This window comes from Anastrepha obliqua, chromosome 4 (genome assembly GCF_027943255.1).
Source record: "Anastrepha obliqua isolate idAnaObli1 chromosome 4, idAnaObli1_1.0, whole genome shotgun sequence".
Lineage (NCBI taxonomy): Eukaryota > Metazoa > Arthropoda > Insecta > Diptera > Tephritidae > Anastrepha > Anastrepha obliqua.
The window spans coordinates 38,866,911-38,894,375 of record NC_072895.1 but is presented as its reverse complement, the minus strand read 5'-3'; the positions used below and the strand labels follow the sequence as shown (position 1 = coordinate 38,894,375).

General features: G+C 34.5%; 2 protein-coding genes across 6 annotated transcripts in view; both read left to right on the top strand.

The window, feature by feature from the left end:
- The window catches only part of LOC129243912 (aquaporin AQPAn.G-like), a 73,078-nt gene that overhangs the window by 10,841 nt on the left and 34,772 nt on the right, over nt 1–27,465 (top strand). The window lies entirely within an intron of this gene.
- Nucleotides 1–27,465, top strand: part of LOC129243911 (aquaporin AQPAn.G-like) — a 74,108-nt gene that overhangs the window by 26,366 nt on the left and 20,277 nt on the right. The window contains exon 1 of one of the 5 annotated variants that reach the window (XM_054881356.1): nt 814–890. The exons of 2 other annotated variants lie outside the window; for them this stretch is intronic. Coding sequence is in view for 1 of the 3 variants with exons in the window: in XM_054881355.1 (XP_054737330.1) it covers nt 992–1,005 (14 nt within the window). In the remaining 2 variants the exon portion in view is untranslated. 2 more of the 5 variants (XM_054881355.1, XM_054881358.1) reach the window with 2 other exon arrangements.

Genomic DNA, 27,465 nt, shown 5'->3' with positions numbered 1-27,465 from the left:
AGAAAACAGAGAAACAAACTGAGAGCGTCGAGAACTTCGCACTACGTACAATAACAATGAAGCAAATGAAGGTTTTTAATCTACATACTAACGAAGGCGTCTGAATCGCGGCACTAATTCTGCATTCTCTTCTTATCGCTTAAATTTATTTCATTATACTAACATACATACTTGTACCCATACATGTATGTATGTAAGTGATTAAATCGTATGCTCATATATCAAAAGCAAAATCAGAAAGAGCGCATAGAAACATTTTAATCAACTAAGTATTCTACATACATAAATATGTATATGACCAAAGTTTGCGCGTCTGCTTGCACGAGCATATTGATTAGCTCCTTTTGTCTTCGACATTTTGTTATTGTTTTAGTTGCTGCCAAAACACCTTTCCACCCACCACCCTCTTGTGAATGACTTCCTTACGCTGTTGTTGTTGTTTTTGGTAAGAGGGTACACATGCCGTATATTGCCCGCAAATGCTTGAGTCCGCGGAGAGCAAAAGCACAAGGCGACGGCATACATACATACATACATATATACAATTGCATGCTTGGACTAGAGTATCTTTGTACGTATGTATGCACTCACTTGATACGTAAACAGGGGGCCGGTTGATATTTTTTAAACAGACGCACACAAATGCTCACACACAGTAATACATACATACATACATATTTATACACATACATATGCATGAATATGATATATATGTATATTAGATGTGTACGCACTGTTTTTTGGTTTTTTTTAGTTTTGTGTTTTGCGCTTTTTTGTAAAGTAAATCAAAAATGTTTCTTAATATTATCAACCGCAACAGTATCGGTTTGGTCCGAATTCGATTCAGTACACTTTGTTTAGCGCGTTTGCTTTGTACGGTTTCCGAAACGGTGAGTTTGGTGTGAATTCTCTATCGGTTTGGTTACTGGGTGAAGGCTGTTGCTTTTGCTGGGAGTTTTGGCGGTATCGCACAGCAGAAATTCGGCGGTGCATGTCGCAATTGCGGTTTGTAACAGAATTCTAGAATGTAAAATTGACGGGGTTCTGTTTTTTTATAGTGTGTGGTTGATACACATTTCAAGATGGAAATTTTGACACTCATTGAAATAATTTAAAATAAAAAGTTCAACATTTTGGAATTCTACGATTGCCGTTGCTGTCAATTTATTTCCATCTACCACTCAGCGTATTTTCCATAATAACTTTGTAGTAAAAACGAATGCATTTATACGCATGTGAACATATACATACATATACGCATGTGCATCTAAAGTTGTGTACTGAAGAGTGGTATACTTGCACTTACATGCATACATCTACATTCACTGAGCACGTGGGTGAGCGATTGAGTAACTAAATAACTGAGTGAGTAGGGCAAAGTAGCGACATGGAAAGTGATAAAAGCCATACTGCTCAGCAACTCCTGTATGCGTGCACTGTTTTGAAAACTTTCTACATATTAAATAGTATTAAATGAATAACAGCAAGTGTTTGCTTTTGGTAGTTTTACAATACTTTGTGTTTCTCGTAACATGATTTAATAAAAATTACGAAGTTTTACCAATTTTTACTTACTTAATGAGGATATACTTATACATTGAACAAGAGGTGAAATTGATGAGAAAGCAGACGAAATCGCAAGCAAGTATACTTTCGTGCTACTTTCACTAATCGGGTAGAAATTAGCTAAACCGAATGCGTTCTGCAAATTCGGGATAAAATAGTCCAGCCTCACGGGAGTGGGTATCTGTTTACACTGCCATTAGTATCTGCAACGCAGCCAAACTCATGCAGTCGTAGTGGAATATGAGAAAATCAAAAGCGTTGCTTGTTGCCCCTGGCTACTTACAGACTTTTCTTTTATTGGGGGAAGATTCTACGGAGCAGTGTAATGACTTTTGCACTAGCTGATTTGATGAAGAAGGGCCGTAAATTGTCAGGCATCTATAAAGTGATTCCCTGTACTAGGTAGCAGAAGGGAAACTCTTTTGGCGCATAGGGTATTTGCGTGAACTGAGCACAGCGGTAGTGTTCAAGATGAACGTTATCGATATGGTTAGCTTACACTAATTGTTAGTCTTCTTGCAAACACCGAATATTTTCATTAGAGTCTCAACCTGACAGCTTGAGAACTTTTTGGAGTTTCTTAGAAGTTTTGTGAAGATATTTTAGATGATATTTGAGCGTATGACAATAAAGCGCTGATTTCTGTTTTGAATTATACGCAAATATACGACAACAGTACTGAGCTCTACCAGATTAACTGTCCCATTTTTGTTGCATAACTTAACTTGCATTACATATTAGCACAAAATTGCTTTGGTTCAGTGATTACATTTATTTGCGTTCGCCAGACGGAAAGTCGGTGCAGTTGAGCTCCATGGTTTAACTGCCTTCAACTTGCCTCTGCTTTAAGTGTTTCCTCTTTAGTTAAGCTCTGCCGCTACAGAAATCAAGCGGCACGTAGTAATTAAGAAGGAGAATACACAGTTTTTTTTTTCGATGTCATATTGTCGGCATACCTGTAGTTAATTATGGTTACGCAATGGCTAAACTCTACAAATTTTCCTGAGAGCTCGATTAAAGTAGGGCGATATATTTGTGAGCCAAAGTAATGCGTACTGTTTATCATTAAAGAAAACTTAGAATCAAATTGAGCAACTTTTGTCGGTTAAGCCAGTTGGAAGACTACATCATTTATATAATAAGTTAAACAGCACTTTTGACACTCTTTTTGATAATGTGCAAACAACTAACCAAATATTTGCATAAAAATTTAAAAATATATTTCTAGCTCTCTTATCTCTACTGAGAGCAGAATGTCAAGCAAATATTTCATTTGCAAAATAACTATGCACACATACAATAACACCAGAGTTTGGTTGGTTTTGTGCTTTTTTCTTGTTCTGCTTATTGGGTTTCCTTCTTTAATAAAACACGTTTTGTGGTTTAAAGTGAAATTTCTCTTAAAACTGACCTTATTCAACAAACATGTATGGCTCTCAGTAGTTTTCCGTTCTCAGATTTCTAATCTTTATAAGCGAGACTATGGATTAACTTTAAGTTACTACTCCTAGGGTGGTCAACAACAAGTCGAAGTACTGCATATTTATTGGAACACATCCAGAACGGAATTGAATTGATATTAAAAAAGAAGATACAACATTTTGTTTTAATCGATCAACTTCAAACAATTTTGGTTAGTGCTGTGATAGGTATTCTGTATTTTTACTTTTTCGGGGACCACCCTAATGTATTTATTTATATAAAAAGTTGTCATACCTATACACTAGCGTGGCAGTTATTTGACCTGTTTTTTTATATACAATATTTTTTCGCGGGCTACCCTCCAGTTTGGTTCCATTCTATATAAAAATGACCTCTGTGAAATTTGGTGCCAATCGGATAGGGGAAAGGTGTGCCCCGAGCCTTTCAATATGCAAAATTTACCCCAAAATGACAAAAAATTTTAATTTCATTAAAAGTGTGTTTTTTATTTTACATGAGTATATATACAGCGTAAATAAGTAGTAAAAGAATTTAATTGGTAAAGTATATTAAATTATACATATATAAATTGAAGAAGGAAATTCTTATCCATACAGTATTTAGCATATATAGTTCCATATGACGCTTACTTCATTGCAATTTAGTTTAATAACAACATATAAAAAAACTAAAAAAAAAGAAATAACTCATTGAAGAAAATAAAATAAAAATCTTTCTTTTTAGATATAGTTTGTTTATTGCAGTCTGGGAAGTTCTGTCGATAGTCACTTACAACTTGGAGCACGTACTGCATTTGTCGCTCGTTTTTTGTATATAACTTATTAAAATCCTCTACGACTACTATATTAGTTTAACACCTCTCTCCGCAGTATCATTTGTTACTTTAAGTTTATTAACTAATTTTAAAGCTTGGACGAAATCTTTATGTTTGTGCCACCGGGCAGGATCTGTGCATAGGAATTCGTCATTTATGTTAAATCTTGCAAAGAATCGTTTTGTTTTGTTGGAGACAAATTGTTCAAGTCCTTGGTTTAATAATTCAGGAACTTGGCTTGTTTTCACGGCTATCCTTTTAAGGCAGTAGTCTGCTTTACAGGCTTCAAAAAATCGATTTTTTTGTTTTGTTTTAAATCTCTTCCAAAACTATCCAAGAATATGTCTTTAAAATTCCAGAGGCCAATTCGACATATTTTCGAAGCTAGAGCAGTTTTGGTGGCCGAGCGTCGAGCAGGTGCGAATGCTCAGGCAGACTTTAAAGCGCGTTTTCTCGAGTTTTCATTTTCACAAGTGTTAGAAAACGGTGCCGGCGATAGCAAAAAGAATATATGTCCGATCGAAAAAAACCAAAGTGATCTAGCTTCAGTATTAAATTATCTTCTATTTGAACTAAAAAAGTTGGACAAAAGTATTATTTAAACTACTTGTTTTGCAACTTAAAGTCAATTTTTTTTCTTAAAAAAGTGAATTTTTTTTTCAAACTTCGAAAAAATTTGGAATTTTATAACTTCTTCGGTATTTTTTTAGTTCATAAAGAAAAGAAACTTATAAAAATTAAAAAAAAATTTGGTTCGACTGTTTCAGATGCATCGCACGACCTCCATCACCGGCACCGATTTACAAGTGCAGACTCCAGGCGCTCCAGAAAAATACTTACAACTTTAAAAAATTTCAATATTTTTTAAAAATAAATATTGTTTTTTAAACCTTAAATATAGTACACTATCGTCTTAAAATTCCGTTTACCGCAATCATTTCCTTCCCTTTCAAAAAAAATTGCTAAAAAAACGCTTTTTTTCGGCTTCTAAAGCAGACTACTGCCTTAATACTTTTTTCACATTCAGCATCAGTTTCACGATTCAACGCCTTTACCATTTTAATTTTTGATTCTGCCGTCACATTTGGGTCAAAGAAGGCCAAGGCGATGGATTCAGGTGATAAATACCACAAATGATTTTTGATTTTTTGTAAAACCACACGAGAGATGTTTTCGTCAACTGTCCGGTATTTATAAATTTTGGAAAGAACACTGAAATCCAAAAATGGTGCTTTGGCTGCAGAAGGTGCACAAAACCACGCTTCGATATATATACTGATAAGGAAAATGCAAATATCACAAATTGCATCAAGAACTCGGGAAACATCGACCGGATCCAAATGTTTTCTGATCTTCTTATTCACGATTCCGGTTTTAAAACTATTTACATTTATTTTAGGCCAAGCAGTTTAGAACTTTTTTACGATTGGTATGGTTGGGCCGGTAGTTTTACCCATCTTCTCCTCGAAAACGGCTTTTATTTGTCGTCCTCTTTTTTGTTTTGCTGGTACAGACAAATGTTTTGAGCATTGCGGAATTTCCTCTGAAGCACGCGCTTCTAAATCTTCTCCGCTGCTTGAACTCGACGTCATCAGTATATCAGATTGAGCTAGAAATAATATTAACAATATAAGTACGATTTAGTTCGATATAATAAATATTCATGTTAAATAGGTAGCTAGAGAAGATGAAGATAAATACTTACTCAATTGAAGAACTTCATTATTGCTCTCGTAATTTTCGCTCAGAAACTCGAGTCTCTTTCGCACTTAGCTGGTAATCAATTCCATAAATAAACCCCGGGCGTCCTTTCATCCGCTGATTGTTTAAGAACTGCTTATCTTCTTCAATGGATATGATATTCAATGCATTGGCGTGTGCAATATCGAAGAGATCCTCGAGTTTTTCAACGAAATCTTTGTCTTTTTTCTTATGATCCATCGACGTTCTTGCAGCATGAAGTTGAAAAGTTGCCGCCACTGCTGATAGAGACCTTCTAACTTTGGTATGCAGTTCTTTAGTTCTTGCGTCGGAATTGGGGCTTTCTCACAATATATCATCACTTCCCGCACAGCTAGTGAAGCACTGCCTCGTATTGTTAACTTACACACCCGTAAATTGAAAAAAAAAACTTGTAACGTTTGTTTTACAGATAGAAGTTTGTTTCCAAAAATTTCATTTGAATAATACCCGAGCAGATAAACTTTTCTCGTAATAGAGGTCGCGACATTGTACTACCGAATGCCTTCACGTCAAATGTTGTACGCAACTAATGATTTTTTTTAAAAACTTTAATACAAAACTTTTTTTAGCCATACAAATTTGAATTACCGTTGTTATTTCAGAAACGAAATGCTCGCCTACTTTATTTGATACTAGTACTAGTTTTTGATATTGATATTATCCAAGACACGATGTGTACGTTAGTCAAAACGCGAACCCAATTTTTTATGCGCGGAAATCTGTTTGAAGAAATCTATTTTCATTTCGAATTTCAAAATGTGATCAGTATAAGTTATCTCACATATTTTAACTTCCGTTTTGTTTTTGTAATTCAGAAATTGAAGAAAAATGGAAAATTTTTGACAGAGTTGTCAAAAAGCAAGGGTCGAACGACTTGGTAGATTCTGCATTGAATATATTTTTTTAAGAGTAATAATTTGAATTATCATTGTAATGTGATAAACTAAGTGCTCGGCTACTTTACTTGCTACTAGTACTTATACTACGAATTTTCGGGTTTTTTGAAACTTTGAAGGCCCGGGGGCACACTTTCCACTTACCAGATTTACTTCAAATTTTTTTTCCACCATTTTTATACACAAAGGAACCAATCTGGGGGGTAGCATCAATAAAAAAATAATCTTGCAAAATAACTGCCACCCTACTATACACACATGCTAAATAAAAAGAAAAAAATTTTCATCTCAGCACTACGTTTGCTTCGTTGGTCTGTTGCTGGATATTTTTTAAATTCGTTTTTACTTTCGTAATGAAAGGCAGAGAGATTACAAAGTATTTTTGTACATATGCTGGGTATATTTGTGGATGCGTTCTTGAATTTAATTTTGAAATATTGCAAAAGACTTTATTTCTAAAAAGAAATATTGTATAACGGTTTTCTCAAATGTTCTTAAATGTTTTTTATCACTTTTTTCTTTCCTTTTATTTTGAGTTTAAAAATACATCAAATACATATACATATAAAAGTTTGTAGATATAGGCGCATGAAAAAATGAAATATGAATAAAAATAAGAAATATGAAAATACGAATACATACATATGTATATAGAATATACTTTTACATATTGGCTTGTGGAAAAAGAAATCCATTATTTTTGCGCAAATGCCTTAAAGCTGTTTTAAGGTTGATCTTTAACTCCTGGGCGATGCTACGATTATCAACATGTCGGTCAACTTCGATTATTTCTGTGATTTTATCGACAATTTCGATATTTTATTTAACATCAAAAATGCCTGAATGCAATCGACGAAACCAAAATTGCACGTAATTTGCTATGAAAGTATCGGCACCATAAACAGCTTTCACAGTTTCAGTGGCCTGACTTACATTTTCGAGTTTATCAAAGAAACCCTGTAAAATGTACCGGATTTTCTCTTGGTTGACTTCCATTGTTAGCACCCTTTTACTCACAACTGAACGGAACACACAAAACACAACAAAATGATTTTTTTAGTGTGAAATATCACCTTGACAACGAGCATAAACTTTAAATTGTGTGATCATTATTTTGCGAGATATAATCAATACAGCCATCTACCGAGAAAATAATGTATTTATTTTTCTCTGAACTATTAAAATTGAAAATTTTGTGCAAAATTGGAATGAAAGTGATTTTTTTTATTGTTTTGGGGGAATAAAAGGTAAATCATGTTTAAATTTTTTGTAGCCCCCCTGTACTTGGCGCCTTCTCACATTAGGTCACCTCAAGATAGTTATCAAGAAGCTGTCCTGTGCTCCGACTAGGAACGATTATACGTGCAGAGTGGTGTTTTTCTTTTATAGTAGCTCATTAGTTCTTCTCAAAAATATTCTTCTTCAAAATATTATCTTTCGGAGGCTACATAAAACTGATAGTTCCACCATTTGTGGAACATCACTAAGAAGCGCACCATAAATTGAACGAGGAGCTCGGACAAATAACCAACGCATAGAAAAAATAGTAAACGCTGAAAAGCGATCTTCAAAAAATTTAAAAATGAAAATTCTTTAAATAATTGAAAAAATCTTTGGCTAAATTTTTGTCAACAGGATTTAAGCCTACCCCATAGGTTAGGTTAACCAGGTTGTTTGTCTAAGACATGACAGTCTGTGGCCTTAAGGCCCATGTGATACCTGCATTTGATTTTCATCCACTAAGTGAGTTGTTTAAACCACTTAGATCTAACTAGTAACTAGTCCCTCTAGTGAGATATTTTTGCGAATTTTCCTGGTCTACAAAAAAAAAATAGCCAATAGCACGGCTTCTTTGAAGTGCAGGTTATTCACAGAGGAGGTGAGAGGTATATGAGTTCTACTGGCTAGGGTGACAATAGTGCAGTGAGATATGTGCGTGTTTGACGTATTCAATTAATTCCCACATATTTCAGGCAGAGGATGGTTCGAGTTTCCTATGATCACCAAAAAGCTTTTGAGTAGAAACAAAAGTAATCGATCGACATCAATGAATTTAGATGTCTAAAGGTCCAGTTAGAGATGCGACAACCATAACCACATAAATCGGCTGATCGAACAAACTTGTGGGCAACACTGTAATCGATTGGTGCCTTGTCATAAAGTCGAAGTAATAACCGTAATTGAACAGACCATTAGAATTTTGGTTTTTCGCCGTAACCATAAGCAGCTGATTGTTGATTTGCTGTATTGTGGTATAAATGCCCTTAATTAATGAATAAATTATTAATTTCCTCGTCAATGCTCTGCACTTTCGAAATGAAATAAATAAATGACAAAGTAAAATTATAAATATCAGCTGTTTAGGGCTATGGCACCAATAATAGATGACAGTAAATATCAGTATGGTTAAGTCCACGGTTAAGGCTATGACGTTATGGTATAACACCTCTAAACTAACCTTAAGGGAGGGAAGGAGGAAAAGGCAAGAAGAAATGCTGTTTGTTTTTGAGTAGGTTATGCACCTACGCGTTGTATCCCTGTGAATGTAAGATGAAATTTTATGGAAATAATGGTGGGCTTAAAATGAATGCTTTAAAATTTTGTAAGAAGCGCATTTCTGTATTAGGTTCCTTTTTGAATAAATCCATAACATTTTCTTTCAAGAAACTACATTTTTATTATAAAATGGAAAATTGGGATAAAATGGAGATATTTTTTGCCTTAGATTTCGACGTTCTCGAATCTATATACCAGCTTGGTTTTAATTCGTTCACATTATCGAACACGCACTGTAATAATAAAAAAAATGGAACAGTGCGCAACAGGGTGATAAAATCTCACGCGCCACATTCTCCACGTTTTTGGGATCACGTACTTTATTAATATTGTTTGTTTGCTTGCTCTCGCGCAATTCTATTTTTGAAAAATACATCTAAACATGCCTATCCAAAAATTATTGTACAACATAAGTGACAAGTCAAACGGTTGATTTGGAGATGATTTTCTTTGGGGATGAGTGGTCAATTAGACTTTGGCACATACATATGAGATATAAATATAAAAATAAAAATTTTTTCCACCAGTAAGAGTGCGCTTTCACGATATTTGGGGAGCAAGGACAACCTTACTGAAATGACTGACCTTAATATTCGCTCATTGAATTGAAGCTCATTTGAATATTTTGTATAGCCTTATATATTAATATGTATATATATATATATATATATATATATGATGCCAATCACAGCGATAGCTGTGTCGTTACATGGACATATCTCCAGAGCTTCTTTTTAATTGGCGCGGTAAATGCTTAAGCGAATTGCTTGATCAGCTTCTGAGCTACGGATGGGTTATCTTTTTGATGCTAAGTAAATATACACAAAACGTTCGGATAATTTTGAAATATACTTAGTCGAGACTACTATTCGGTATTGTGCAGGTGAAATTTCAAATGATAGAAAACGACTTTTCTACTAGCAGTCGCTCATCGGCAGGCAGTGGAAGTCAACAGAGAGAAAATTCGGTACATTTTACAGTTTTTCTCTGATAAAGGCAAAAATGGAAGCCAGGCCGCTGAAATTGCGAATGGTGTTTATGGTGCCGATACTGTAACAGCTAACGCTACTGTAACGTGCAATTTTGATTTCTTCGATTCTGGTCAGGTTTTTTTGACAACTGTTTTGCTTTGTAGTATCAGGAAAAATCGACACAAAGTTAATAAGAGTTAGGGGTTGTACATAGTCCAACACTTCGGCAGCTGCTAAAAATACTTGAATTGCTTAATATAATTTTATTATTATATAATTGGTTAATATTTTTAAAATATAGTTCTTGATAAATGCTGTTTTAATTAATTGCACTGTTTGATAATCTCGTTATCAAATTATATTGTTATTATTATTGACTACACTGTCAAAATATCATAGTTCAATCGCACACAAGTTAAGAAAAAATTCGGGAATGCTTATAGAAACTGATTGAAATAGTTTTCACTGGTACAAATGGCATCTCTTTCCACTAGTTGAAATATTTCTTACGTCACTTTCTGGAGCCAAAGTGCCGAGGGAGGTTATCTCGTATTTTTTTCAATATACGAATTTGCTTATCAGTGCTTGAGCAATCCGTGCAGCGCAACTAAGAAGTAAAATCATATGTCATGACTTGCATCGTTGGTGTAGGAAATATTGTAAAGGGTGGCGCAAAATTAACCATTCAACTTTTTACTAAAAAAAAATTTATTTTGAATGACGGAATTAAATATGAATGCCGTAGGACGATATTTGCAAATATTATAAATCTTTCCATAATTGGTTAATTTTGCGCCACATAACAAAACTATGAAGAGTGGTTTCAAAATCAAAAAGTTGATAGACACTTGCACCATACTACTTTTCTATGTAGATTTTTGTCCATCACTGTATTTCAATGAAGTTTGGTACACCTGTTACCCTTTGCCTGGCAGCTCTAAATGATATTAGCACCGCCTTCAAGGTCAGTCCTACATGGGTTCCGGAACATAGAGATATTGAAGGAAATTGCAAGGGGGTGCTAATCGCACTCTGCTTGAAAACAGAAGCAATATTGGAATTCCTATGGCAACTTGAAAATTAAGGATAAAATATAATATTCTACAGGAGGCCAATCGGTCATAGAGAGAAGACAGTACAACCAGGCTAATTTGGCCGCAAATATATAAGGAAAGGTGCGTAGAATTGCTCTATCTCTGAAGAGAGAATATCTCGGATGTCGTAGCTGGTGTTACCGGTCATTGGCTGTAGGCGCTCTTCTAGGCTAGGAGTGTTTTCTCATGAATAATGCAGAAGTTGTAGAGGCGAGGAAGAGGAAGAAACAATAAAACACTTCCTCTGTAATTAGGAGTAGAGTAGGAGTAGGAGTAGGAGTAGAGCAGAGTTATTAGAAAAACAGTCTTTTGACTCCCTTATGGAACTATCCGGTGTTGGGAGAAAGTAGACGCTCTTATGGATGATTCCATGGTACCCTTTGGGCTCAATTGTCAAAACGATTATTTGTAAGGAAAAATGCTTGAATAAGGAAAGCCAATATCAAAGAAATCTAAACAAAGACAGGGTGATTCATGTCGTGTGACTTCTTTAACTTGTTGGCGTATGCCGGTGTCTGGTGGTGAACGAGGGCAAAACGAAGTACCTCCTGTCATCAAACAAACCGTCGGCACACTCGTGGATTTTTTGCTTCGCTCATAGTCCAACTGGTGCCGATTAACACGAGAAAGCAACGACTGGCGCGCTTTGTTAAACTCGGCCAATTAAGAAGAAGAAGATAGTTTTTCAACATTTTTTTATGGGTTTTTGCCTCCACTTTTCTCGAAACCATGACGTGCTGGACACTTTTGGATCCCAGCGAGAAATATTTTTTTCTAAATTTTGAATTTTTTTGCCTCAGAAGAAAGAGTTCAACCGAAAATGTTTAATAGCCCATTTGCATTTATTACTACAACCCCAGTTCCAATAGCTTTGAAACTTAGTACTTGTAGCAGCTCTGTTTCCGCTTTGTCATAGTTAATTAAAAGTCAGTTAATTTGCTGTTTCTCTAAGAGAAAGGTAAAATAAATATTCGTAAAAGTATTTCAAGCGTTGCTTTGATGCAGTGTAAATATTAACATTCCCAGTGAAAATTATTTGCAGTTGTACGACCAGTGTTTGCTTATCTTCGATGTCATTGTTTGCATAATTGGCGACGAGACTATATTAATAATGCGACTGTGTACATAATTTTTTCAGAAAATGTTTGCACGTTCATTCTTGATTTAAAATATTAGCCGATTATTTAAAACAACTAGCATTAAGTTTATGTTGTGACGCTATGAAGTGTATTGCCGTTAAGCGGCAACGCTTTCAGTTATAGGAGACACAAAGAAAAAACATGCTCATTGGCACTTGTATAGCGCGAAAGTCAGTACAAATATTCATAAAAGCAGGAATGAAAATGAGAAAATCGATTCAATTTTTGTTCTCGAACAACGACTGATTGGACGAGCGTAGGAATATGTGTGAAATGAACGGGCAGAATTCTGCTGCCGAATCCACCATGACGTAGCAGTTGGAGCTACTCTCACAATTCTTCACAAACCTTGCAAAATATCATCTTTGGGACAAAGCCATGGAAAGTGAGGGAACTTGTTAAGGTGATACTCAATATTACTTAAAGTCTTGCTCATTATACTTTGCCAAGTCGGCTTGCTGTCAAACAGTTTGCTACTCATTTCTTCAATACTCTTGAGTGTGTATCTATGATGGATTTACTCCGTTAGAGGTATTTTCGAAACGTCACGCAGCTATTCTCTTATTTGATTTAATTGCCATATTGCTTTGATTTCTTTGCTCTCATTTCTCTTCCAAATTAAGTAAAATCGCTTCTGTCACAGCTATTTATGTCACTCGAAATTGTGTTTAGTGATGACTATAGGCGTCTTCTATTCGCCATTTCCCCGCTAGCTATCTCTGTGCTCGATTAACTTGACGAAAAATTTAGATGCGAAAGCAACAACAAAGTTAGCGAGTAAGATTCGCCGCTAGTGAGTATGGCTATAGCTTATTAGGCCGCACTGCCTTACCAACACATGCAATTTAACCCTTTCGCTCCGACTTTTGCAGGGGATTTGCTCAAACTTTATTTTTGAGTTTTTGGATACCCATTGGTACTTTATGTGCATAGAAACTAGATGAAGCTTGTAACTTATGTAGATAACGGTATTTTAAGGTGGGACATATGTGTCCCTACAGTATTTAAAAATGGGATATATTTGTCCCAACAGGGTACAAACTACACCTAGAAAGTAGAAACATTTTTTTGGTAATAACATATGATTTGTACTTTCATTTATTTTATGAATGTGATGAAGCGAAACATTGTATACAGAATGGCAAATTACAAGCCCGGCAAATAATTTTTGTTCTTTTCTCGACTTTTCGATTGGCGCATGCTACGCACCGATGCCTTTTATACTGCTCTATGAGTAAATGATCCCCCACATTTGTCATTGATTTGTACCCATTCGATGATCTTCCAGACCGACGGGATCGTTTATATACGGTAGATTCCTTTCCTTTTTCAATTAGCGACTCAGCCATCTCGACCAGCACTGGTAAGAAGGCAGGTTTCTTCCTATTCAGCTCCGAATATATAATCCAAGTGTTTACAGCAGCCATCATCATGCCACGATAAAATACTTTTTTCCACCATTTATTTGATTTTCTGTTTATATCATACAATCCCGACATTTGATCTGCCAAGTCCACACCGCCCATTATTGCGCGGTACGTCTTTACGATGTCAGGGCATGGAAACTCTGCCTCAGTTCCATCTTTCATTTTGCGTCTAATAGTGCTCATTTCAGAGTGTGGCAGTTACTGAGCAGCATTACCTCTTTGAAGTCCTGCCACTTTACCGCTATGGTACCTGCAATCAAGAAAGTTACTTAAAAAATTAATTAAAGGGTTTTAGTTTGACTTCGTACCCGCCGAATTAACTTTGAAAATAGCTTCGCCTCGCTGCAATTTTTCTGGTATTTTCGGAACATTCTTCCGGTTGGATATGAATGTTCCCAAAGCTGGATATTGTATGTTGTTAATAAGATTAACAGTGGTGAAAAAACGATCAAAGCAAAGTGTCACGTCATGGTTAGAAATCGTTGCTGTAAGCTCATTCACAACTCGTTCGCCGAGTGTCCTTTCAAGGACAGATTCTTCTTTCCACAATAGATACTCATGTCATAGGTGTCTCCAGTCAAAGAATCGCAGCGAAGCCACATTTTGATGCGCCGTTTCACTGGCTTGAGTGGCATATATTGCTTGGGCAATGTATATACAAAGATATGCCTCTTGGAAACAATTTGCGAAAAATTTCGTAGGGGGTTGAGTGGCGCCCAATATTTACTGCAATTTTGCATTCGCGGTGGTTACTAACCGATTTTCTTGAAACAAACGACTCATTCGGTGTGCTCCAAATAACCGTGCCTGAGGCTTCCTCACCTCGTGCAGGTTGATCGTATATGCCACCATTCTCGTCACTCAATCCGGTCTCCTCTGAATCGCTGGAAGAATCGTCATTGCCAGTGGTTTTATCTAACTCAGGACTGTAAATATCACCACTTTCGTCACTAAAATCAGTTCCTGATTCCATGGATTCATCATCATCTTCTTAAAGTAATGCACTTATTTGATCGCGATTTAATTTCGACATTTTTGCTGTCTACGAAGTTGCAAAAATAAAAAAATTAGCTGTGTGATACATTATGTACAACGTACTGCTGGGACATATATGTCCCTATATAAGCCCTGCTGGGACACATGCATCCCAAAATTTATTTTCGCTGAATATTTTTCACAAAACTCTTATTAAAATATATATTTGCACTTACCAGTAAATGGGCAATATTTTTCTTTAGAAAAATTAACACTTCTTATAAAAATACGTATTATTTCACCAAAATTACGCGTAAATTTGATGCAATATTAGCGACTGCTCTCAAACAACTGATCAAAACTAAACACGATTGAAACAGTGCGGATAACGGTAAATTGAAGGTATTGTTCGCAGTTATTGATTAGGACATTTTGGTTGAGTTTCCTATGAAAATTGCAAGTTTCAGGGTGAAGTGAAAATGCTGTGGGATATCAGTGTCCCAGCAGTAGCGAAAGGGTTAAGGCAGTTCTCTTCCCGCGTTGCCGATATATGTTCATTTGATTCATCTATTCGCCACTTGCTAAGTCTTGGCGAAAAGAAGAGGCCTTATGTTAACACAATGTAGCTGTTTTCTATTCGGCATTTTATTCATCACCTCAAGTTACCATATTTGAGCAATCATTAGGTGATCTGCGTTTAGACCAAATTTCTCACGCCAATAGGGATAATTACATTGTTAAGCCGCCTTCAAGTCGCAAATGGTTTTTAATGAAGATTTTTATGACAGAAATAGAATTGGAAGCTTTTTACACAGAAAAATACTTACCCTTTACGTAAGCAAGTAAATAAACTTTTTATAAATAATCATTTGAAGTACTCAGACAGTATATCTGTATGTAGTTGTAAATACATACTTTTTGCACACACACATTTGCCTCAAAGCTAATAATAATTACATGTAGACTGTATATTCGCAAACATTCACACATTGCATTGTATACATTTTAATATAAAATTAATGCACTTTATTTGATAGAATATTTCAATAGGTAATTGTAATTCCGCATTAATTACGACTTAATAACTTGCATATATTAGAAGTGTTAGTGGCGTGATTTGCATTTTTTATTTAACAGTGTGATTAAAAAATGCCAATATATGCTAGTTAAATAAACGTTGTAATGCACCGCAAACTTTCGCATTTCCAAAGCAATTTACACTATGCGAAAATTACATATCTGTTTAAATTGAACTAATGAAAATTCAATATCAGTATTGAAAAAAAAATTCTCTGTGACAAAGCGCAACAGCGCTGCTATAGTTTTTTGACTGTTTTAATTAAATTTCTTACCACTTCTAATTTTGCTTAATATGTAATATAAGTAGTGTCGTTTACGTATGTGAGTATACATAGATATGTACATAATTGCGATATCATTTAAGCTTTTATTAAATAGTAAATGTATAGGTATCCACGTACATACATATTTATGCAATATTTTTTGAAGTATTTATTTCTTGTTTTTGTTTTGTGTCACTCTTATCAAAATGATGGTGCCAACTCTAAAGCAATTCAAATTGCCAGGCCTTTTATTTAGAAAATATAATTACTTTTGAAATTTATAAATGCCATTAATGTGACAGCGAAGTTTTATTAACCGAAAATATTTTTATGTCATAATAATTACATTGAACTTAAACTGCTGTAGACACTTTTGAATAAATCAATTTTTTTTGAAAGAGCTACCTTTTACACGCATGAACGTACGCACAAAGAGGCATTTATAAATTGATCCCAGCAAATCATTACATAGATTGTTCATATCAACGCGATAAGTTCTCTGATTTTAAGCATTATACACCCATCAGCGGAAGTCTGTGTACCGTGATTATTTTGACAACATTCTCGTTGATCTTTATGCTAAATATTTTTCATTGCTTTTTATAAAAATATACTTAGTTCATTTAATAACATAAACCATAAAAATTCTACTTTAAAACTAAAACAAAAAAAATGCAAGAACATTCAACGAACCAAAATTGAAATTTATCAAAATTTTTAATTTTTTAATCAAAATTTTTGTTTCGAGAAGAGACTCCAGAAAACACGGATTAAGATTTCATGAATAATGGGCTTTAGAGGGCACAGGCAAATACCTCCGTAAAAAAAAATTTCATAATAAATATTTATTCAATTTTTTTTTGTGATTTATAGCAGCTAACATTTTAGCAGCTAACTCTAACATCGAAATACCCTAAAGATTCCACCCAAAAGCCTTAAGTATTACATCACAAATGCCCAAATATACCTTGATCTCAGATTTCTCACAATACCTGAAGAAATAAAAAAGCTTGCCACATCTCACAATAAAAACCTTCAATCACACTCAAACTCTTTAATCACAGAAATAGCTCTCAATCCCATCTCCTTTAATAGACTGAAGAGGAAGTCTACCGTGGATTTATTACGCTAAAAAGCAAATGGTTGCACCACTGGGTGCTTTCCATACATGTCCTAGTTTTAAGTACAAATACTGGTGAATGTTAGAAAACAGATTGCAATAAATAATTGGATTAAAAAAAATTCTCAGCAATATAGCTTTGACGTAGACACAGACTCGCGTTGGAGCGCGTAAAGGCCAAAATAAAGATTTCGATCACTCAAAATCATTTATTTTATTTAATTAAATGTTACTCAAAATCATAATGATTAAATTTGCGTCACATTGTATTAGTAATACATACGTATATGTGAGAATTTTTGTGGGTCTCAAATAATTAGAGAGGTTAATCTTTATTCTTCTTCTTCTTCTTCTTAATTGACGCTATAACCAACTCCGAGATTTTGGCCGAGCTTAACAAAGCGCACCAGTTGTTTATTTTGCGTACTCATCAATACCAATTATAAACATCAAGTGAAAACCGGTCTTTCTCCACTCGGTTCTTTTACTGCAGAGAAGGTCTTTAACTACCTCTCTAACCATTAGCAGACGCTGCATATATAATATAATTCATTCAAAACTTTCAGAGCTTGTAGAATATGATCTAGCCAGAGGAATCGTTGAATTCTTACTAGGCCGAACTTGCTCTAAAACTTATACAGCTCGTCCCTTCATCGTTCATGCTACTCGCCGTCACTAATATACATTTTTTTTTTTTAAATTCCCCGCAAGATTTTTCCTTCGAATACTCTATGGGCTGCCCCAGCCACACCAAACAGTAGAGTGAGTGTGGTTAGGGACTTTCTTATAACTATTTTTTAACTACCCTTAGTGAAAGGCGTGAAACGTATGCGCTATAGTTCAAATAGTTCAAGAGCTCGTGCAGGTTTTACGAGCCAACATAAATAAACTTAGAAAGTTTTTTTAAGCTTTTTAGTGCACTCTCAGACATAGTTGGTATTGATAATGAATTCAACATTTCACTTTCAATCGACAAAGCAAAGTTGTAAAGTCTTTTATTACGGGTTTTAAATCAATAACAGCTGAGCTACACCTTTCAATTTATATTGGCTCAATAAAATGATTACTTCTAATACAAACTGAAAAGCAGTATGAAGTATGTTGCTAATGATATTGGAATCTACTGAGATGTAGCAAACTTTCATTTTACGCCTAATGTACAAAAGAGGCTTTAGAAAAAAAGTTAGCAAAAAATAATATATTCTTATGCATATACATACGTTTGCTATACGCAAATAGAAGTTAATAGTTTATATTTTAATAAAAGTTATCACTAATCAGAAGGGAAGCATACTGAAGATGCTACATGAAACAACACTTCTCAGTTAGCACCTCGCTCGATACTTCCCATTAATTACCAAATTTCTTCATTGGATAGAGTTTTTGGGTGGATAAGATAAATTTAATAAATAAAGCTGAAAATTGCACAAACTAAGTGCAATTGTAAATATTAATATTTTAATCTAGATTATCAGCACTGATTATGTACAATTTCCCTTAATAGGGTATTTATTGGGCACTTATTATTTGTGGTGACTATAATGAACGGAAGTATAAAAGTGGCTGATGATATTTTTACTTGAATCGTTAATAGTTACTTATATGTATGTATATGGTTGATAACGTAGGAGTTGAAACGTGAGGGCGTCGAAAACCACGCAAAGGGAAAGACACTGCAGGCCTTCCTATATAAAAGCTTTGATACTCAAGTTGGCTATGTAGAAGCTTTGGGCGCATAGGAGGCATTATAAGGCAGATATTTTTCTGATAAAACTCCTTACAGACATTTTCAGGCATTGATTGCAATCTGTGAGGTTTTTAGTTTAAGTGTCTGCAGGAGGCATTGAAATTTCTTTGCTATTGAGTAATGATATTTCTATTGTGAACTCACCAAATATGGTAAAAGTTGGAAGATTTTGCCTAACCAATGGTAAGAGCATTTGTTTTCCCAACTGGAATATTTTTATTCCACGATGGAAAGAATACAGAGAAGGCAACATCTGCGAGTCGTTATCCTGCTCTCAGTGAATTTAATATAATCAGCTGATTTCTTCTTCTTGATATTGGCCGAGTTTAGCAAAGGGCGCCAGTCGTTTCTTTCTTCTGCTAGTGAAGCCAAGTCCTTATTCACCTGATCTTTTCAATCTAGAGGACACATTCATCTTCCTCTCTTACTACTACATAGCTGGTACCGCATCGAATGCTTTCAGAGCGGGAGTGTGGGTATTCGGAGCACGAGAACAGCTGGATTTTTAATCGCTGTTCTATGTCTATGTCGTCACCAACATGTAAAGCTTCAAAAATCTTCCGCAGAATCTTTTTCTCGATTCATCACATGTTGTTCTCGTCCGAGCTTTTGCACCATACGTTAGGACGGGCATGATGAGAGCCTGTAGAGTGTTAGAGCTTATTTGCTGGTCCAATAATAGTTGTGTTCTATAACAAAATTAGGCACCAATCCAAATCAAGAGTGTGAGCGAAAACTATCTCCACGGGAGATGAAAAAACAAAAAAGTTAAGGAACGGAAAATTTAACTTAATTTGCAAAAACCGGTAAAAAAGCCATATCAGTTGAGTTTTTTTAAACATTTTTGTGTTGTCCAAAAAAGTTATCATAAATATACTTTATGTACTCAGGTTTTTTGGCGATCGGTTTTCTATTCTACCGTTTCTGACTATAAAGTAAACGTTTCAAACTGTCACCAGGGCAAAAGTGGACAAAATACCAGATTTCACGAAAATTAAATTTTTTGTTTACAAAAAGTTTAGTCGTATGCTTTGTGATTATACGTCTTTGGATGGATAATTTTTGCTAGCTTAAATTTCTCCAACACAAAGAGTGCGCGTCGCTCTGCGCTCTAAATTTTTGAGATACGGATAATTTTATGGCGTTAACGAACGCCTACTACCAAAAATTAGGAATATGGTAACTAATATAATACAATATTTATGTAATATTCGCCATTAGCTGGCTAGTGCTATTCACTATTTGATAGAAATATTTTTCCTATAAGAAGCGCATATCGAATATAATTAAAATGCGCATTAAATGTATGAACATTTTTTATAACATTTTCATTATTTACTCTGATTCATGGACAAATTGAAGTTTCACTTCGAAAACTTATTAGTTTGCAAATAAAATTCAAGCATGAAACGATTTTATCTGCACTGCTGATTTGAAATACTATTTATAAGTGTTAGAGCATGTCTACTCAGTGGAAAAAACATATGTACGCACATATGTATGCAGTATTTTGAAAGTGTTGTTGACCCACTAGTGTGCAAGCACATGCCATTATCTTCATGAACATCACCATTTTTTGTTGATTTTGTACATCTCCCTCATTATCGAATACTAACTATCATAATAAGTTTTTATCACACGATTTATAACGGCCTAATTAGGTGGTAATTGCATGGTTGTCACTTTTTTGCTACTAATAGGCTAACTGCGTACCCAGCAATAGAAATTGGCGGATGTTCATCTAACCGTAAAAACAATGACTTCATGACTAATGTTAAAACTGGTGTAAGACGGATAATAAATTCTATTTTCATGGGAAATTAAATATTTGTGGCTAATGTTTTCAACTCACGCACCACAGAGCCAGAAACTTCGAATTTATATTTAAGATTAAGAGCATATAAAAGTGGAACCACGGGCAATGAAGTCAATAGCTAGACCACTACCCTTAAAACTGGACTAGTTCTATTATTGTCAATTTTACTGATTACTACTAGTGGGGCTACAGGTTGTCTACACAAGCGGCGATGTGAATGAATTAGAGTAAAGCAAGTTATGTCATTTAGACCTTTGTACAATTTTTTTAATTACTATGGCAAACAAAAAAGGAAGTTTGAGCTTAAGTAAATACTAGATAAATCTATGCTACTTTTGTACGCAAAATGTTATCGCATACTGTAAGTATTAGGAAAGGATTGTCTTGCTTAAATAAAAAATATGCAAATAAAATGCTTTTGATTAAAACAAATTTAAGTAACAAATTTAAATGCTAACTGTCGAACTTTGGCGGATATTTTTATTTTTATCTAAAAACTGTAGATTCCTGGAATATTGGTATTTTTGCCATGACAGGGAGCTTATACCGTAGCTCTAGAAACTTGATATCGCATCATTTTAGGTAGACACATTTTCATTAATCATGCAACACGTACTATAGCACTATATAACTAATTACGTAAGTGCTTTCAGAGTTTTATCAGTGTCAAAGTACGATTTGCACGTTTTAGGCAGGTAATTTGTTTTCGATTACTGTAAACTTTGTTGGCTTTCAGACATAGAATCAATAAAGTCCCGTCAAATATTAGCCTACATACATACGTATAAGTATAAATATGCTAATATATGAATGACAAAATTTTAGTGTGACGACGAGGCTCGATAGTCGTATGGGCATTTGGATGTGTGAACACTTGTTCCAAATATTTGTGTTTAATATAGAAAATGAGATAAATACGCGTGCTTATGAGTACTAAAAACTCGAATCTACGACCATCTTCATAAATATAATTTGCTTAGTAGACATAGAAGCATACCTAGAATGCGGGTTATGTCTGAAAGCCCCCTTAGTATTGATCTTCAATTTTAAACAGTAAAGCTTCTATCTATATGAAAACATACACACATGTCATAGTAGGCACTTACGACGTTTAAAAAGCTTATTTTCATTAGCATAAATTGTTTCCTTTGCAGCCTGTAGTTCGGCACACTATAGCTTCACCACCGCCAGAGCATCTGAATGATTTAAGCAACTGAGCTACTCGAACAAAGCAGATTTGGTGAAGTGGAGTGAACAGATAGACATGGCTGGACCTTATACAAGGTTCATGTCCTCAATCCTGATTGCTCTGTGTGAAAATCAAGAGGATTGTCATTGGTTTTGTTAGTTTACTAGGAGGTTAACAAACTGAATGATCCTTCGTTGGCATTGTTTTTTTTCATATTTCCTTAACGATTTCTGGTGAAAAATGGTTACGTACGCTTCAGATCAATACTTTTCACATTTATCTAATAATAAAAAACTCTTTAAAAAATGCAATTTTTTTCGATTCGTAAAAATTCTCAATATCAAAAATTTCATAATGCAATGAACGTAGTGGCACTATTGAAAAAGTTAAAAATGGTGGAGAACAGCTGATACAGAAGTTAAAAATTCTTTTGGAGTGGCACCGCTTTTTCTCTTTTCCATTTCTCCCAAGATTTCAACCGGCTTAGCGTATCTAATCAAAGTGTTGCTTAAGTTACTCCGGATAAACGAGAAACAGGGCTGTTTAATCATTATATATGTTATAGGATAAGATTCGAGTACGAATATATGATCACACATACTTACTTTACAGGAAAAAAATACAATAAGATGTTCGACGGGTCGTATGAGTAATGTGAATTCAATATTATTATCCGTGATCATAATTTCTAAACATTTTCAGTGGTTATATGACCGATTGAATTCTCCAACGTTTCCCTATTTTGAATGCGATAGACCTGGGTAACGATACTTTTACTTGCTATTGGTATCGGAAAAAAATATCGCGTACCGAATAAATATTTGTAAAAAGTATAGTGTGCACTGAAGTATCGAGTAAAAATTTTCAATTTAAAAATTCAGGCAAATTTTTATTTTGTTTTTATTACTGATCGGAAATTAATTTGCTCATTTGAATTGTATACAGGGATATGCATAAAAAATAATATTATATTTACAAAGCTGAAAGTTTTCATAAATTCAAGCGCTTGCTTTAATGTAAAATATACCGTTGTTGCCTTTGAATTTGCACTAATTATTTTTGCATAGTAGAAATATTTCAACAAAAACAATATTTTTCTATGCAGTTGTTTATTAACAACTAACAAAGGCTTTCTAGTAAACATTGCGAATACTTTTCTGTAAATACTTTTGACTATAGACAAAAAAATTGCAAAACTAAATACAAAAAATTCAAATTCACATGACCTACTTTGACATGATGGAGTGAAGTTTTGATGTATGGCAATTAAAGCGTTGTCATGTATTTATAGATTTATAGGAACAAAAGTATCGATTCCAAGTGCCAATCTTTATAGGTTTATAGAGACAAAAGTATCGATCCCATGTGCCAAACTTGCAAAAAGCATCGAGCAAAAAGAGTACTTGCAAGTACAGGTATCGAGAAATCATTAGGTATGTCTTAATAACCAGGTTTTATTAAAACAAAAAAAATATATATTACAAGTCATACAAATAATGCAAGAACACAAAAAAATTGTTAGGAAATAAAGTTTCCGATCGATCAAAAACATCAACTGATGAGCAACACGTCAAGAAAATCAAGGATCGAAAATCTTCGATTTTTTTGAAATACCTCGTTGATACTATTGGCTGATTATATGGATTAATTGAAACAATTTTTAAAAATGAATTTGGGTTTGACTATTTTCATATTTCAAGTTTGGGCGGCCGCTATTAGAAGAACAATTTTTCTATCAGTTGTTATTTCAGATCCATAATGGGTTTAGAATCCAGGCACTACCGAATGGTAGTGACGCGAAGCACGAAGTTGGAAGGATAAATAGAGACTGTTAGTTTAGGTTAGCCTGGTCGGAATTAAGCCATTCATAAACCATTTGCTCCCTAGCGATACCAGATGGAGGCTGACCTCTATGCATACTGAAAGGAGACATCCACGCTTTTGACGAATCTAAGCAGAGCTGGGAGATCCGCTTTTGAGACGTCCTCCAAACTCTCAAACAGTGTTGGTCCCAGACATTTTAAATGCGTTTTTGATAATGCCGGACAAACTCACAGAAGGTGTTCTAAAGTTTTCTCAACATCCTCTCTGAATTTCCTGCATTTGTCCGAGCTAGCAATCTCTATTGTGTGAGCATGTGCAGCCAACCTATAATGTCAGCATGCCTATAATAGCTCTACAGTCCTTTCGTGAAAGCATAAGCACGAATTGAACCAGTTTTTTGTACTTTGTTCCACAAATGACTTTTGCTGTTTTACATGTGGTCAGATTAGTCCACCTAGCTTCCACTCGCTTTTTCTTGCAGTCGTCCATTTCGTTGTACACTGTATTCAGTGGATTTTGTACGTCGTTCTCTTGTTCAAATAGTAGTCTAACAACACTTTTTGCTATCTCATCTACTATTTCGTTTCCCATAATGCCTTTATGACCAGGTACCCAATAGATGTACAGATGTGCAAATAAAGACTGTAAAAACTGTAGATACTACTTTTGATTTGAGTACAGTAGTACATCAATGCTTGATTTTAAAACTGAAACCTTCAGAAAGTAAACAGCGTTAATTCTAAAGAGTCCACATAAAAAATTATTTGCAATATTTCGCTATCGAGGAAGGATAGGTTATGTTACGCTGGCTGCCAAATCTATTGAAAGTGTACAGGAGGTCAACTAAAGCGTGAATACTCATTGTGATGGACTCAAGTTTCCTCAATTGATCCCAATATATTGGAGTAAATTCGTCTGTCTAATAAAATTTGAAATATTGTGTATGGCTGCGGATTCTAAGTCTGCCAGACAGCCATAGAAGTAAGAGTTTAGACAGCGATGCTGCGTTTTAGTAAGAGGTAGACAGTGACAGAGAAAGTCTACAAACTCTCCACCTCCTCCTCGTTCCTGCAATTGCGACAGAAGTCACAAGAAAGAAACCTCGAACGTATCTGACGAGCACCCATTAGGCAGTGCCCAGTGTGATATCATTTGCTACACTAATGGGAGATCGGTCGTGATAGATGAATGACCAAGATCTATTTCCATCCAGACCTGTCAGCTATCTTACAAATAGGCTCCGTGAACCACCTATAACGAATTGTTCGAAATACATTCAGTTTATTATTCTTAGGCGCCTTTATTTATTATGTAAATTATTTATGTACATATTAAATTATTTTTAAAATTAGGAAAAATGCAAAACAACCGTTATAAAACTTTAAATCCAATTATTGGTACTCCCACATTCATCAATTTAATAAACAATGCTTTTGATCTATCAACTGAATAATAAAATATGAGTTGTAACAATTTAATATTCAACACATTAGAGGAAAAAATCAGTTAACTACAATGAAGTCCACATTAAAATGTTCACTATTCATTTATGTAAATTCGTTCGTGTTATAAAAAAATCGCCAACTCATACTCGTGCATACCTGCATACGAATCTATGCATAATCATCGTGATATTTACATAGTCGCACGCTTTAGGGCTCCATGCCGACGGTGGCAAGTTCAACCGTCAAGCGACGGGTGCCATTCAACTTGTTGTTGATGCTTCTCTGATTGCCACTGTATGCATTTTGGTGTGTTAGTTGATATGTTTATGGCATATTTGTTTGTTGACTGTTGCTTTGTATGTTTGCTTGACATGCGTCAAATTGCGCGTGGTTACGTGCAGAGAATTTATTTTGTTGGTATTAATTCCATAGGTAGTAGAAACAGCTAAAAACAAAAAAAGAATATAAAAAATGCGGCTAAACCAGTGATAACAGGAACAGCATTAACAAGTAAGGAAAGCTGATTTCAGTCCAGACTGAAGTTTATATGCCCGCGTAGATTTTAGTAAAATTTAATTTTGGGCAGACTGCTAATTTTCGGAATCAAACAAATTCATAGATAATGAGAGATATCGTATAGTTGGTAACATTAAAGGGATGGCGGGGAATTTAGTCTTCATCATTTAAAAAAGTTCTGTATCCGATCTCAAAAATAATTATGTCCGATAAGTCGTTATCGAGATGCTCGTGTAAAGTGAGCGTAGAACCGTTCATTTTACTTGTGTCGTATTTATTTTCTTGTTTGAGTAATGTTGTTTGGTTTATAAGAGAGATATTAAAGAAGTCAGAGATATCGGTTTTTGTTTTTTGGAAAATTACCATTATATGGGCGGTGCGCGTAGTCATTGTCCGTTTTCGTCCATTTTCAAACTACAACGTTTTGCTGAAATACTGATATTTATTTTTGCTCGAGTTATCGTGCGCACAAGCGGATAGGCGGTTGGACAGACATGGAAGATATTTTGGTGTTACATTTCTGTATCTATCGGGATCAGAGAATAACCTTCATGCTGTTGTATACAGTCGTTATGGTGAAGAAAACTATGATACCCTTGAGCACAAGTGTGCGGGTATAACAAATTTTAAATGTAGACTTTTCCCATATACCCACGTACATATTTATGTAGTATGATTATGAGACTTGTTGTATAAGTGTTTTACTGAAGCACACTAACAGTATACGAGTATCTACTTGTATGTTTAAACCGTTCGGAGGTGACATAAAACTGTAGAGCTTGTTGGACGTGGATTTACACGTGAAACTTGTACATGGCGAAGACGAGCAGATGGCTCGATCGGTTAAGGGAGAGAATACATAGATAGGCGGGCACCAGTGTGAAGTATTATGACAGCTCAACTGATAGTAGTTTCGGTTATAAAGTTTGGCCGGAGAGTTAATCATAGAGCTCGTACGGCAGTGTAATCTCTACATCTCTACATAAATATAAAAACAGAAAACAAAAAATATATAAAAACGTAGAAAATTTCTTGGAAAGAGCATCATTAAAACCTATTTACACAAGTTTAATATTTTCTACACCTTTGGAAAAGGTAACATTTATTTTAAGAGAGTGTTGCCACCTGCTTGTATTGAAAAAAATTTAATAAACCTAGGCATGAGTGTTACAACATAAGTAGCAAGGCAAACATTTTTAGAAAAATATATTCAACAATTTTTGTTATAGCGTTGCCACCTGGATCTGTGCAAAAATAACACAGTTTAGTCGAAAATAAATATATATGTAACGAAAAAAAGATGCTTAAATAGGCTTTAATAAAAACATATTTTTTGCTGGAGTTGCCACCTATTTTTTTGTTTTAGAAATTAGATAGAAATTACAAAAACATATTTATGTAATATATTTAATCCAATAACATTTCTGAAATATTTTCGTTTTTAATTAAACAAAATTTAAATTAGTAACAAAATTTCATTAGAGTTTATGATATTTATATTAAGCAAATATGTTTAAAAGAATGACATAGTTTTAATTCAAATTTGTGACGTATGCCTTCTAACTCCTAAGGCTCAAATAATAAATAACTGTGTAAAAAAATGATGCATTCCGATGTAGTTATGGCCCAACTTATGATTGAGAATGTTGTATTTAAAAAGTGGGTGCCGGTTCTTGGAACTGCCTTATAATACAGGGTGGCGCACGAATCGTGCTACAAAAACAAAACGTAATAACTTTTTTTCTAATCAATGTATTTAACTTTTTGTTTTTTTATTGTATAGATAATTCAATTTTATTTTATGTAACTAATTAGTTTTGAAAATAATAGAACGTAAATGA